Genomic DNA, 15,613 nt, shown 5'->3' with positions numbered 1-15,613 from the left:
TATAGTCCAGGTCGGAAGAACAAAGAAGCCCCCTGAACTAAACGATGGTGATCTGTCCACCATGTCAGAGAGTGTCTTAAAATCGGTTTAAAGATATTAATTGAGATATCTTTGAGTAATCCCTGCACCATTGGTTCAGCATACAGAGCTGAAGAGGTCGCATGTGAAAACGAGCAAAGGAGATCGCATCTGATGCGGCAGTCCTAAGACCCAACATTTCCATGCATAAGGCTACCAAAGGGAATGATTGTGACTGAAGGTTTTGACAAGCTGATATCAATGTTAAACTTCTCTTGTCTGACAAGGACAGAGTCATAGACACTGAATTTATCTAGAAACCTAAAAAGGTTACCCTTGTCTGAGGAATCAATGAACTGATTGGTAAATTGATCCTCCAACCATGAACTTGAAGAAACAACACAAGTCGATTCGTATGAGATTCTTCGAAAATGAGAAGACTGAGCAAGTACCAAGATATCGTCCAAATAAGGAAATACCAAAACCCTATTCTCTGATTACAGAAAGAAGGGCACCGAGAACCTTTGAAAAAAATTCTTGGAACTGAGGCTAGGCCAAACGGTAGAGCCACAAAACTGGTAATGCTTGTCTAAAAAGAGAATCTCAGACACTAAAAGTGATCTGGATGAATCGGAATATGCAGATACACATCCTGTAAATCTATTGTAGACATATAATGCCCTTGCTAAACAAAAGGCAGGATAGTCCTACAGTAACCATCTTGAATGTTGGTATCCTAACATAACGATTCAATAATGATAGATCCGGAACTGGTCTGAAGGAATTGACCTTCTTTGGTACAATGAAGAGATAAAATAAAACCCCAGCCCCTGTTCCAGAACTGGAACTGGCATAAATACTCCAGCCAACTCTAGATCTGAAACACATTTCAGAAATGCTGAGCCTTTGCTGTGTTAACTGGGACACGGGAAAGAAAAGAATCTCTTAGCAGGAGGCCTTAACTTGAAGCCAATTCTGTACCTTTCTGAAACAATGTTTCTGAAACAAGAGATTAAGAACGGAATTGATCCAAATTTCTTTGAAGAAAACGTAATCTGCCCCATACCAGCTGAGCTGGAATAAGGGCCGCACCTTCATAGGTACTTAGGAGCTGGCTATAGGTTTCTATAAGGCTTGGATATATTCCAAACTGGAAATAGTTTCCAAACTGATACCGCTCCTGAGGATGAAGGATCAGGCTTTTGTTCCTTGTTGTGAGGAAAGGAACGAAAATGATTATTTACCCTGGAAAGAAAGGGAAAGCAAAGTTGACTTAGAAGACATGTCAGCATTCCAAGTTTAATCCATAAAGCTTTTCTAGCTAAAATAGCTAGAGACATATACCTGACATCAACTCTAATGATATCAAAAGATGGAATCACCAATAAAATTAATAGCATGTTATAGAATAATAATAATGCTATAAAATTATGATCTGTTACTTGTTGCGCTAAAGCTTCTAACCAAAAAGTTGAAGCTGCAGCAACATCTGCTAAAAATATAGCAGGTCTAAGAAGATTATCTGAACATAAGTAAGCTTTTCTTAGAAAGGATTCAATTTTCCTATCTAAAAGATCCTTAAATGAAGTACTATCTGCCGTAGGAATAGTAGTACATTAGCAGGAGTAGAGACAGCCCCATAACCTTAGGGATTTTTGTCCCAAAAAACTCTAATCTGTCAGATGGCACAGGATATAATTTGCTGAAACGTCTAGAAGGAGTAAATAAATTACCCAAATTATTCCATTCCCTGGAAATTACTTCAGAAATAGCATCAGGGAGATAAAACACTTCTGGAATAACTACAGGAGATTTAAAAACCTTATTTAAACGTTTACATTTAGTATCAAGAGGACCAGAATCCTCTATTTCTAATGCAAATAACACTTCTTTAAGTAAAGAACGAATAAATTCCATCTTGAACAAATACAAAAATTTATCAGCATCAGAATGATGATGTTCATTTAAAAATTCATCTGAAAAAAGAGAAGTTTTAAAAGACTTTTATGTATACTAGAAGGAGAAATAACAGACATAGCCTTCTTAATGGATTTAAAAAATAAAATCTCTTATGTTATCAGGAACACTCTGAAAATTAGATGTTGACGGAACAGCAACAGGTAATGTAACAGTACTAAAGGAAATTTTTATCTGCATTAATAAGTTTGACATGACATGCAATACAAATAACAGCTGGAGAAACGGATACCAAAAGTTTATAGCAGATACACTTAGCTTGGTAGCTCCAGCACTGTGCAGTGATTTTCCTGAAGTATCTTCTGACTCAGTTGCAACGTGGAACATCTTGCAATATGTAAAAGAAAAAAACAACATATAAAGCAAAATTGATGAAATTCCTTAAATGACAGTTTCAGGAATGGGAAAAAAATGCCAGTGAACAAGCTTCTAGCAACCAGAAGCAATAAATAATGAGACTTAAATAATGTGGAGACAAAAATGACGCCCATATTTTTTAGCGCCAAAAAAAGACGCCCACATTATTTGGCGCCTAAATGCTTTTGGCGCCAAAAATGACGCCACATCCGGAACGCCGACATTTTTGATGCAAAAAAACGTCAAAAAATGACGCAACTTCCGGCGACACGTATGACGCCGGAAACAGAAAAAAAAATTTGCGCCAAAAAAGTCTGCGCCAAGAATGACGCAATAAAATAAAGCATTTTCTGCCCCCGCGAGCCTAACAGCCCACAGGGAAAAAGTCAAATTTTTTAAGGTAAGAAAAAATGATTGAAACAAATGCATTTATCCCAAATATGAAACTGACTGTCTGAAAAATAAGGAATGTTGAACATTCTGAGTCAAGGCAAATAAATGTTTGAATACATATATTTAGAACTTTATAAATAAAGTGCCCAACCATAGCTTAGAGTGTCACAGAAAATAAGATTTACTTACCCCAGGACACTCATCTACATGTTTGTAGAAAGCCAAACCAGTACTGAAACGAGAATCAGCAGAGGTAATGGTATATATAAGAGTATATCGTCGATCTGAAAAGGGAGGTAAGAGATGAATCTCTACGACCGATAACAGAGAACCTATGAAATAGACCCCGTAGAAGGAGATCACTGCATTCAAATAGGCAATACTCTCCTCACATCCCTCTGACATTCACTGCACGCTGAGAGGAAAACCGGGCTCCAACTTGCTGCGGAGCGCATATCAACGTAGAATCTAGCACAAACTTACTTCACCACCTCCATCGGAGGCAAAGTTTGTAAAACTGAATTGTGGGTGTGGTGAGGGGTGTATTTATAGGCATTTTGAGGTTTGGGAAACTTTGCCCCTCCTGGTAGGAATGTATATCCCATACGTCACTAGCTCATGGACTCTTGCTAATTACATGAAAGAAAAGGCTATTAAATATTTAGGGATTTATTTATCGCCCAAGCCTAAGGTACTATTTGAGCGGAACTACCAAAACTTGTACAAGGATCTAAAAAAAGATCTAGACAGGTGGAGTGATAAAACAATCTCATGGTGGGGGCGTATTCAAGCGGTGAAGATGACGGTATTACCCAGAATCTTATATGTCCTCCAAACGGTGCCAATCTCACTGTCTGGTTCTTACCGTAATATACTCCAAAAATTAATAAATGGATTTGTTTGGGGGAAGGTCAAACCTAGAATTGTTAAAAACACAATGTATCGCTCTGCCCAGACTGGAGGCCTAGGACTCCCTAAAATAGAGACATATTACAAAGCAAAATGCCTACAAAGGATTTTGGATTGGCACCGTAATGTGGTAAATAAGGCTTGGGTGGCACTGGATTCACAAATCCTGAAGTCCCCATCCCCAGGAGTGTTGTGCTGGGTAGATAAGAAAAGCAGGCCGCCCTGGATCGGGTCTTACCCACTTTTTCAACATGTTTTCGAGATATGGGATAGTCTTATAGCTAAAGATCAGAATATTTCGTCGCTGAGATCCCCCATGTCCCCGGTCTCACCCAATGCCTAACTACATGGAGGGTTAGAACACAAAATGAACAAACAGCTAGAATGGGAGATAGGGTACACTGCTCCTATATATAACTTCTTACAAGGCAAAAAACTTAGACCGAGATCGGACTTAGGAGATATGCTAGGGGGAACCTTCACAAAATGGTTGAAATATTATCAGCTTGAACACTACCTAAATACATCTACAGACAAAGAACAGATGATAAGACAACCCACCCCTTTTGAACAACTATGTCTACAAGACCAATCATTGAGGCATACTTTAGCATGGGCAAAAAAATCTCTAGTTGGCACAGATAAATCAGACATGCCGGCTTATATTAACCACTGGCGCAGGGAACTTGACAGGGAAATAACTGAAATAGAATGGAAACACATATTCTACAACACAAAGAAATCATCGGTTTCCGCCAAATCCTTAGAGTTAAATTTTAAGATCCTGGCCAGATGGTATCTTACCCCGGCAAGGGTTAAAGCGATTTATCCGGCAGCTTCAGACATGTGCTGGAGAGGCTGCGGTAGCAGAGGCACCATGACTCATATATGGTGGGCATGTAGCCTCATACAGCCCTTTTGGCAGCAAGTAGGAGAATATATTAAAGCCATAGGCAATCAACAGAATGACTATATGATTCAACTCCCTACAGCTCTATTAAACTTACTCCCAAACTGTAAATGTAAAATTCGGAGGAAATTGATTCAGCTAGCATTAAACACGGCAAGATCCCTGATAGTAGCTAACTGGAAATCACAAGCAGTCCCCACACACCAAGCATGGGAATCACTCATGGAACACACAATACAATTAGAAGAATACGGTTATTTCATCCGCAAAGACATGGAAACATATCATAACATACAATTCTATTGGGAATCACGTATGCACACACACTAAGACCACACACAGCCTAATAGCCCTATAAGATCAGCTAGGACATATCCAAAATAGGATACATATGAGAAAAAAAAAAACAAAAAAAAAAACCTGGTTTAATACCCATTTCATGACCAACCATAGTTCTATTGTTTTAATGTTGTTGTTTTAAATAAGATTGACTAATAGTAAGATAAATTGAGTTATTAAAAACGGATGATAGATTAACCTCATGGGCGACAATTTACGCGCCACCTGTATAAACTTGTTGTATTCTTATTGCGATCTGTGACTAACGTGATTTATGTCGCATTCCTCTGTAATACCATACTTCATCCAATAAACATTTAAAAAAAAAAAAAAAAAAAAAAAAAAAAGAGATTTCTGAAATCGGAGAAAGAGTGGACGCTCTTGAACGAAAGCAAGATGACATAGTAGTGGACCAATCTAACCTAACTTATTCAGAAAGCCTGGCTGATCAAATATCTCAATTAGAACTCAAGTTGGCAGATGTAGAGGACAGATCCAGGCGCAACAACATCAGATTCCGTGGAATTCCGGAGTCGGTAGCGCCAACTGAGCTGCAGGACTTTTTGAGGGAACTGTTTCATACCCTAATAGGCAACCCAGAAGGCTTAACCGATACCATGGAGCATGCACACAGGGCGCTGCTCTCTAGAAACGTGGCTCAAGACAAACCGCGTGATGTAATAGTGTGCTTCCACAGTTTTCTGTATAAGGATAGACTTATCCAAGCAGCCACCTCTCAGTGAGAAATTTAAAGACATACAGCTCCTCCCTGATCTCTCGGCTCACACCCTTCAACAGAGACGGCATTACCAATCTGTCACTATTACTCTACGAAAAAACAACATTAAGTACATATGGGGGTATCCAACCCGCCTTTTCATCACTAAGGACAATCAAACCTTTGTGGCCGCAAACTGTGCCTCAGGGCCTGGCCCTCCTTACCAACTGGGGACTTGGACCTGAGCCTCCCCCTCAACGGGACCCTCCCTACCCTAAGTTGCGCTCCTCTGCGCCTGAGTGGACTGTCAATGATCACAGAGTAAAAAGGGCGAAACTACCCCAACCCACAGTAGTCACTTCTTGAACCCATGGACTTGTACCTTCCAACTTCTATATGGGTCTAACTTTGACCCCAAATCATAGTCACTCCTTGAACTTATGTTCTTATGTTTACTAGATTTATGTTTGCATTACCTGATGCATTTGTTATTGTCAAGTATGTTCTACTGATTGATGTTTCACTGTTCTAGACAAGATTTATATTACTCGTTCACATTTAGTTTGTATTTTAGTACATATACTTTGCAGAGCGGGGCTATTGTTGATGATGTTTTCAGCTCTGCGCACCTTAGCTTAACTGCCTAAACTGCTCCGCCCCCACATAGAAGTCCACTCCAGGACTCTGAAGTGGACTATTTCCACCCCACTTTTGGGTACTCGTTGTGCCCTCCTCTCTCCTCCCTTCTTCTCCCAATACTCTACCCTCCCCCTCGCTCACGACACAGTCTAAACACACCTTAGGGCTCTCTACCCTTACTCTTTTCATCTGCTATGTCCACCATTAGGCTACTGACACATAATGTTAGAGGCCTTAATTCTCCTCATAAACGTAGCCTTTTGCTTAGGTCCTTAAAACACCATAACCCAGATGTGGTATTTCTGCAGGAGACCCACTGGCTGGACAAGGAGCCTCTCAGGCTCACCTCCAAGTCTTATACTCACATCGAAACTGCCTCCTTTGTTAAAAAAGCCAGAGGAGTAGCAATACTATTACACAAGCGTCTGGCCTTTGAACTTGTACAAGTCATCAGAGACCCACAGCCAAGATATGTCATACTCATTTGTAAACTAAATCATGTCACCTACACCCTAGTGTCTATATATCTCCCGAACTCCAATCAGCCACGATACCTTAAACATATCCTCCATGTCCTCTCCCAGGTCCAACAGGGAAGGGTCCTCATAGCTGGGGACTTTAACATGGTCTGGGATCACACAATAGATAAAATACAACACCCTCCCCAACCAATTATCCACTAGTTTCCGGCAAATAATGTCAGCCTCAGGCCTTTATGACATCTGGAGAGCCCTACACCCACGTGACCACGACTATACCCACTTCTCACACCCCCACAAACAATACTCAAGACTAGATTACATTTTCTCCACGGCTGATACCCTTGACTTGGTTAAGTGGGCCAGAATATCCCTCTGTGCCTGGTCAGACCATGATTTAGTCCAGACTGACATAACCTCTACTAACACCACTCGCATTAGACCCAAATGGCGGTTACCCCAACAGATTCTGGAAGACGTTCCTTTCAGAGAAGAACTCTGCAAAGACATTACTCACTTCATCCAAACTAACGAGAATCTGTTAGAGACGACACTTTATGGGGAGCAGCCAAAGCTACAATCAGAGGTCTCCTTATTACTAAACAAGCACACCTTAGAAAGCAGGCAGGCCTTACCCTCTCACAAGCTCACATTAAGTTGAGGCAACTAGAAGCAGGCAACAGAAGTGCAGTCACCGCAAATACCACATCCCAAATTATCGCGCTTAAGGACCACATCTCCCAGATTGAGCTACGTAGAACCCAGCTCAATCTTGCCAAGCTTAAGTACTTATTTTACTATTAAAGTAATAAGGCTGATACTCTGCTAGCGAACAAAATTAGAAATAGGTTGGGGGCGTCCCGAATTCACACTATAAAGTCCTCAGGTTCCCTTCTCCAGATTCCGTCCCAGATAGGCGAGGCTTTTGCCGATTACTACGCCAAACTTTATAATATAGCCACAGCTGAGTCGCCTAGGTCCATTCCTCAGGAGGTTCTACAGACTTTATCTAGAGACTTTGTCGCTCCCCACGCTAGCCTCGGAACAACCAGACATTTTAAGCTCCCCTTTTTCCCTCCCAGAAATACTGAGAGTCATCAAGAACGCGAATCCCTTCAAGTCCCCTGGCCCAGACGGCTACCCGGTCCACTTCTATAAAGGTCTACGCACAAGAGCTTGCCCCGTTACTATTAAAGTTTTATAATTTAGCTAGAAAAGAAGGCTGCTTTCAGAGGGAATTCTTAGAAGCTAATATTGTCACCATTCTAAAACCCGACAAGGACCCATCCTCTTGCGCGAGCTATAGGCCTATCTCCTTGATAAACACGGACATTAAGTTCTATTCAAAGATATTGGCTAACCGTCTCGCCAACCTGTTACCTTCCCTGATCAAACCAGATCAGGTGGGATTTGTCCCTCAACTAGAGGGCCCAGACAATACGAGGCGACTCCTCAATATTCTCACTCTTGCCTCGCGACTCCGAAAGCCACTCGCGGTCATCTCTCTTGACGCCGAGAAGGCTTTTGACCGTGTCAGATGGCAATATCTTTGGGCGGTCCTTGAAAGATTTCACTTTCCCACTGACTTCATAATGGCCATTCAGGCCCTTTACTCCACTCCCAATGCTTCTGTAAGTGGTCTAGGCTTTCACTCCCCTCTCTTCTCCATCACAAACGGCACCAGACAGGGGTCCCCTCTCGCCGCTTCTGTTCGCCCTTTCGATCGAGCCTCTGGCAGAGCAAATAAGAGCTGATCCCCAAATCAAGTGTGTCACCCTGTCGGGCACCTCACACAAGATAGCACTATTTGCCGACGACGTCACCCCCTTTTCGTCGGATCCTGAGCGTAGTATTCCCAGACTCCTAGATATACTTACTACTTTTGGCGCCCACTCTTACTACAAACTGAATCTATCAAAAACTCAAGTGTATACACAAGGATTCACAAGTGTGCAGTTAGTTCCCCTCACTAAGAGTTATAATTTAACTGGACTGATCAATCTGTTCTACACTTGGGTGTCCGACTCTCTAGCAGCCTTCCTCAAATAATTAAAGATAATTATCTCCCTCTCTTAACTTCACTTCGCTCCTTGCGAAAAGACTGGAATCTTCAGCATGTATCCTAGCTTGGTAGGATCACAGCGTTGAAAATGTCGTTCCTCCCCAGGCTGACTTACTTATTCCGCTGCCTACCAATTAAAATACCGAAACATCTACCTCTCCAATTCCAGAGCGGGTTTACCAAATTTATCTGGATGGGTAAACCGCCTAGAGTCGCGCACAGAGTACTTCAACTCCCTAAATCCTCGGGTGGCATAGCTTCCCCGTCAGTGATCCGGTACTATGAAGGTGCAATGCTCACCCATGTATCCCAATGGGGGGTAAAGACTTCTGATGCTAAATGGAAAGCCATTGAACAGGCCTCACTACCCTTTCAAGTTACCTTGCTGGACCTAATCTGGACCCCACCACATTCCCGCAGAGAACTAGCCTTGATCAACCCTGTTGTATGTGAGTGTCTCGACTTCTGGGATAGAATCCGGCATCATCCGCATATTGCTCCCCATCCTTCCCCAGTCACCTCCATAGCAGGCCTTCTTTCGGGCCTACAAGACTCTCACCCCAATAAATGGGCCCAATAAGAAATTAATCTTATATCGGACCTTTGGTCTTCATCTCCCCGGGACTCCTTCAAACAATTATCCCAAATTAGTGGAGATTTCCAGGTACCTTCGTACTTATCTTTTGAATTTCACAGGATTAAGAGTTTTCTAAGCAGCTGGGGATTTAAGCCCAATCTAGCTAGGCCATTAACCCTCTGGGAGTCCACCTGGGCCAGGGGAAATAGGTTGTGTAGGCCCCTTTCTACTCATTACGTGCTACTAGGTGGCACACAGTGTCCGGAAACACCTACCCATCTGTCCCGTTGGGAAACACTGATAGGGAAGCACATTACTCCTGAGGAGTGGGAGCGAGCTTTCTCATTGATCCAGAAGGCCATACATTGTACAACGTTGTACGAGCCCTATTTTAAACTTCTCTCATTGGTATTATGTGCCCACTAGGTTAGCGAAAATCTTCCCGAGTGTGTCCCCTGAGTGTTGGCGAAACTGTGGCCATAGGGGCAATGCTCACCACATTTTGGTGGGAGTGTCCTGTGATTCAACCTGTATGGCAAAAATGCTTCACGGTCCTACAGAGTATCGGCATCCGTCTCCCCAGGCTCTTTACCCCAGCTCTTCTCCACCTAAATCTTCACCCCCTACCTAAACACCATGCATATATTTGTATTTACCTGTTTATGACTATCAAATACTCCATTGCATGTTCGTGGAAAAAGGAATTACCTCCCAGTTAGTCTGTAGTTTGTAACAATATGGCTTATATATATACCATGGAAAAGGATATCTTTTATAAATTAAATAAATCTGACCTGTTCGAGCTGGTCTGGGCAGATTGGAAAGAGCTCCACAACACAGACTGGAAACCCAACGCAGTTGCCCACGACGCTTAGCTAACTGACTGTGCCCTAGCCACGCCTACTACTTATACAACACGACTGAGACCGAGCCCCAAATACCCCCCCTTTTTTTCCCCCCCAGACCCGCCCATTGACCCCACTTACCTACCATCCCTAGCTTACATAAGAATATATAATACTCAGAGGGCATGATGCCCCCTCCTTCTCTCAAGCTTATCACCGATGTGTTAAGGGTCGATAAGAAAAACTCAGACTCTGCACCTCCCATCATGTTGAACTGTTTCTTTAATTTTGATGTAGTTAAATGTATGTCATATCTCTAAAATTTGTTTTGACGATTTGGAGCTGCGTCTCCTCAAATATGTGAACATTCATCTCCTTATTTTTCAATAAAAAATATTTAAATAAATAAAAAAAAAAAAAAAAAAAAACACAACCTATCTTGAGGGGCACATATAGCCCCAGGGCCAGTACTTTGAGACAACTGCCCTACAGAAAGAACATTTCAAAATCTGTAACCTGCAGATGCACTAATTAGGCAGCTTAGTTTAGTCAACTTGCAATCACCAATCATCCTTAAGGAGTGTGGGACAAAGCACAATCCTTTAAATTTTATTTGTAACGTACCTCAAAGCTCTTGCGTAATGTGTCAACTCCAAGGTAGAAAAGCATCTGCCATGTTTGCTCCTCTGCTCGCAGTTTCTGCCAAATGCGGTGCAGCCTCTCATATAGATGAATGCCAAGACACGTCAAAACCTCTTCTTGAGCTATATCTATTGTCTTGGCATGTCTTTCTCTACGCCTTAAAGAGCAAGGGGGAAAAAAATTAAATTTACATATTACATTTTGTATGACTTGTTTACATAATTTAAGTCAACTCTAATAGACTGTTCCAATGTAAAATCTTTAACGAAATTTACACACATAATTTTTTTAACAAATACACCATGCAGGGTAGTAAAGTTGTTTATGATAAAAAGCTTGCCACCACAGCTAATGCAAGTTTTATCAAATAAAGCAAGTAGTATAAAATGCGTTTCAGCAAGCTTGCGTTAACAGGATTACAAAATGTTTCTTATCCTAGAAACCGATGCTTGCACAAAAGTGTTGACAAGTTTCCTTGTCATGTCTAAAAAGTCCAACATAGAGCACCTCCGCTATAATAATCAAACAGTAATAGCACAGAGGTAGGACCAGCACACCTGTAGTCATCAAATGTCCATAAACAACATGGTAGGTGCAAACATATAGAGCCAAAACCCACAAGCTCCAGGTAAATGTCAAAAGCAAGTAATGTTTGCACTCAGAAATGTGAAAGAACTTTTATTGAGTGAACAGCAACGTTTCGGGGCTACTGCCCCTTTGTCAAGCTAAAAATACACTGCACATACAAACAATTTATAGCAATGCTAATTAAAACAAGGTCCAATAGGAACACACAGAGGCGGGGTTATAGAAAAAGGCTTTTTTCAAAGTAATACTGACATTATTAACCCTGTATTGCCAAATAGAGGATCCTAAAGGGCCAAGAGTAAAAACAAAGCTAAAGAGGGAGCATACATGTAAACAATGTTTATATGTATGCTCCCTCTTTAGCTTGAATGATTGAACGGATATGATAGGAGATAGATAGTAGTGGACTACAATTAGGTCAGTAGGTATGGTCAGTATTTTTATTATAATGGTTTTGGCCTACATAAATATACAGTAAATGCAATTATACTACATATTGAGGATCTACATTTTTATTTTGTATTGGGTCACTATTAGACAAGCCAGTAGAAACAAGAAAGGTTTATTGGTACATAAAGTATGAATGAAATACTAGAAATATTTAAATTGATAAAAATTAAATACTCAACAAAAAAACACACAACAGTCTATGGGCCTGATAAAAAGGAGTCTCCTGCAGGAGAGAAATTGTATTGCAGACATTGCAGGGGCTGAACTCACTGAATGATCAAAGAAAAAGGTCGGAAACCCTCCAGCACTGTGAGATCTCTAACAAGATTCTAGAAAGGCAAATATTGCTATACTTGTCTAGGGGGTGTTCTCAGCATTTCTGTATGTAAAGGAGAGTGCAATATAGCACTGCATGATACAAGAGTTTTGTTACACTTACACTTTGTATTTTATATTTACACTTCAGATGGGGGTCCTTTCAATATTATATTTAAGCTTTCCATTTTCTATTTTAATACATTTGGATCCAAGCAGTGATTTTACAAAATGATTATGTTTTGAAAGTTTGTGTTACTTTAAAGTGAAAGTCAATCCTAGCGTTCTAAGCTGCTACAGCATAAATTAAAGTCCCCTTTGTTTCAATAGTCAATCCTGTCATTTGTAAAACGCTAGAATGGACTTTCACTTTAACAAAACAGGATCATAATAATTTGTATATTTCTGTGTATCTTTTTCAAATTACATTGCATAAATAAAATCACAGCTTCAGAAAGTGCGAGGGACGGGGAAGTTCCCTGGACATGTCTGAAGCTCTCTCACAATTCTTGTAAAATGTTTAAGTATTTTAAACAAGCTGGTCTCAATTATCTTGATAGCTGCATGGAGGTTAACTTCGCTCCAAATTCATAATAAACATATTTAAGTTACAGAAAACAAAAATTAAACTAGTGGCAAAAGCAAGTTAAATTGTAGTGAAAACATTTCAGTTTAATTTGTATTTGCTGCAAACAGACTTTATATCAGCCCCTGGTGTTCTCCAATTAACTTCTCTCTCTCCAGTGAAATTCTGTATCCCAGAGAGCCTCTTTACTTTCTAAGGAAGGAAACTCATCTCTCTGGGACTTCCAGGTTCCGACCGTTTTCTGCAACTTAATTCAGCGAGTTCAGCTCCTGTGAAGTCTGAACTATAATTTCTCTCCAAACTAAAGAATCGTTGCTTACCGGGCCCATAGAAAGTAATGAAGCTCTATGGGAAACTGAAGCTGTCAGGTTTTCAGTTTTATTTTAAAAACAGATGAAATGCAAAGTGCAAAAGATTCACATAAGTATACAAAGTATGATCCTTATTTGTTAGATACTCTAAAACTGGAATCTAAATTTGTAAAATCACAACCATAAATACGATGCTATATACAAAACAACACAAAAAGGAAATTTATTCTTACCTGATAAATTTGTTTCTTTTACGATACGATGAGTCCACGGATTTCATCCTTACTTATGGGATATCGCCTCCTGGTCAGCAGGAGGAGGCAAAGAGCACCACAGCAGAGCTGTATATATAGCTCCTCCCTTCCCTCCCACTCCAGTCATTCAACCGAAGTTAGGAAGAGAAAGGAAAAGCCAAGGTGCAGAGGTGACTGAAGTTTAACAAAAATAAAGACTGTCTCATAAAAACAGGGTGGGCCGTGGACTCATTGTATCATAAAAGAAACAAATTTATCAGGTAAGAATAAATTTCCTTTTCTTTTACAAGATATGATGAGTCCATGGATTTCATCCTTACTTGTGGGATACAATACCAAAGCTATAGTACACGGATGAAACGGGAGGGACAAGACAGGGAACCTAAACTGAAGGCACCACTGCTTGAAGAACATTCCTCCCAAAAACAGCCTCAGACGAATCAAAAGTATCGAATTTGTAAAATTTGGAAAAAGTGTGAAGAGACGACCAAGTTGCAGCTTTGCAAATCTGTTCAACAGAAGCATCATTTTTGAATACCCATGAGGAAGCCACAGCCCTAGTGGAATGAGCCGTGATACGTTCAGGAGGCTGCTGTCCAGCAGTCTCATATGCAAAACGGATGATACTCTTCAGCCAAAAAGAAAGAGAGGTAGCCGAAGCTTTCTGACCCCTATGTTTCCCAGAAAAAACAACGAACAATGAAGACGATTGGCGAAAATCCTTAGTCGCCTGTAAGTAGAACTTCAAAAGCACGGACTACGTCCAAATTATGTAACAGATTTGAATAAAACCACTGTCCCTGAATTGGAACGGGACAAATCACTCTCATGGAGAGGTCTCCTATACAGCGCAAGAACGCCTCTCTCTTTATCTGGTCTACAGACAATCGAGAAAGAAGAAACCTTCTTCTGGGGGAAGAATTTCTGAATTCCAGCTTGTATCCCTGAGACAATTTTTAATGCCCAGGGATCCTGAACATCTCGTATCCAAGCCGGGACGAAGAAAGACAGTCTGCCCCCTACTAGATCCGGTCCCGGATCGGGGGCCAACCCTTCATGCTGACTTGGGAGCAGCAGCAGGCTTATTGGATTGTTTACCCTTGTTCCAAGACTGGTTTGGTGTCCAGGTAGATTTGGTTTGCGAATAGTTAACTTCCTGTTTAGAAGAGGAAGGGGGGGTTCCCTTAAAGTTTAGAAAGGAACGAAAATTACTCTGTCGACCCCACTGTTTGGATTTCTTATCCTGAGGAAGGGAATGACCCTTACCTCCCGTGATGTCAGAAATAATCTCCTTCAAGTCAGGCCCGAACAGGGTCTGACCCTTGTAAGGAATAGCTAAAAGCTTAGACTTAGATGACACATCCACAGACCAAGATTTTAACCATAAAGCTGCGTGCTAAAATGGAAAATCCTGAACTCTTAGCCGCCAATTTGGTAATCTGAAAAGAAGCATCTGTAATAAAAGAATTAGATAACTTAAGAGCTTTAATTCTGTCTAGAATTTCGTCCAAAGAAGTCTCAGTTTTAAGAGACTCTTCCAAAGCATCAAACCAAAAAGCAGCCGCAGTCGTAACTAACAATGCAGGCTGCCGGTTGCAATACCAACCCTTGATGAACATATTTTTTAAGAAGACCCTCCAATTTCTTATCCATAGGGTCCGTAAAAGCACAACTATCCTCAATAGGGATAGTGGTTCGTTTAGCCATGCAAAACAAAAACAAAAAAAAACAGTAACTTTAAAAATTTTTATTTAAAAAAACATAATTTATGCTTACCTGATAAATTCCTTTCTTCTGTAGTGTGATCAGTCCACGGGTCATCATTACTTCTGGGATATTACTCCTCCCCAACAGGAAGTGCAAGAGGATTCACCCAGCAGAGTTGCATATAGCCCCTCCCCTCTACGTCACCCCCAGTCATTCGACCAAGGACCAACGAGAAAGGAGGAACCAAGGGTGTAGTGGTGACTGGAGTATAATTTAAAAATAATTACCTGCCTTAAAAAAAAGGGCGGGCCGTGGACTGATCACACTACAGAAGAAAGGAATTTATCAGGTAAGCATAAATTATGTTTTCTTCTGTTAAGTGTGATCAGTCCACGGGTCATCATTACTTCTGGGATACCAATACCAAAGCAAAAGTACACGGATGACGGGAGGGATAGGCAGGCTCTTTTATACAGAAGGAACCACTGCCTGAAGAACCTTTCTCCCAAAAATAGCCTCCGAGGAAGCAAATGTGTC

General features: G+C 41.0%; 1 protein-coding gene across 1 annotated transcript in view; it reads right to left on the bottom strand.

Annotated features, from left to right (window-relative positions):
* The window catches only part of GGNBP2 (gametogenetin binding protein 2), a gene marked incomplete at its 3' end in the record, with an annotated part of 81,875 nt that overhangs the window by 19,626 nt on the left and 46,636 nt on the right, over positions 1–15,613 (bottom strand). Inside the window, 1 exon segment of the mRNA XM_053706832.1 lies at positions 10,848–11,022. Coding sequence (XP_053562807.1) covers positions 10,848–11,022 — 175 coding nt within the window.

The sequence above is a fragment of the Bombina bombina genome, chromosome 3, assembly GCF_027579735.1.
Source record: "Bombina bombina isolate aBomBom1 chromosome 3, aBomBom1.pri, whole genome shotgun sequence".
NCBI classification, from domain to species: Eukaryota; Metazoa; Chordata; class Amphibia; order Anura; family Bombinatoridae; genus Bombina; species Bombina bombina.
This window is presented reverse-complemented; position numbering and strand designations above follow the sequence as displayed.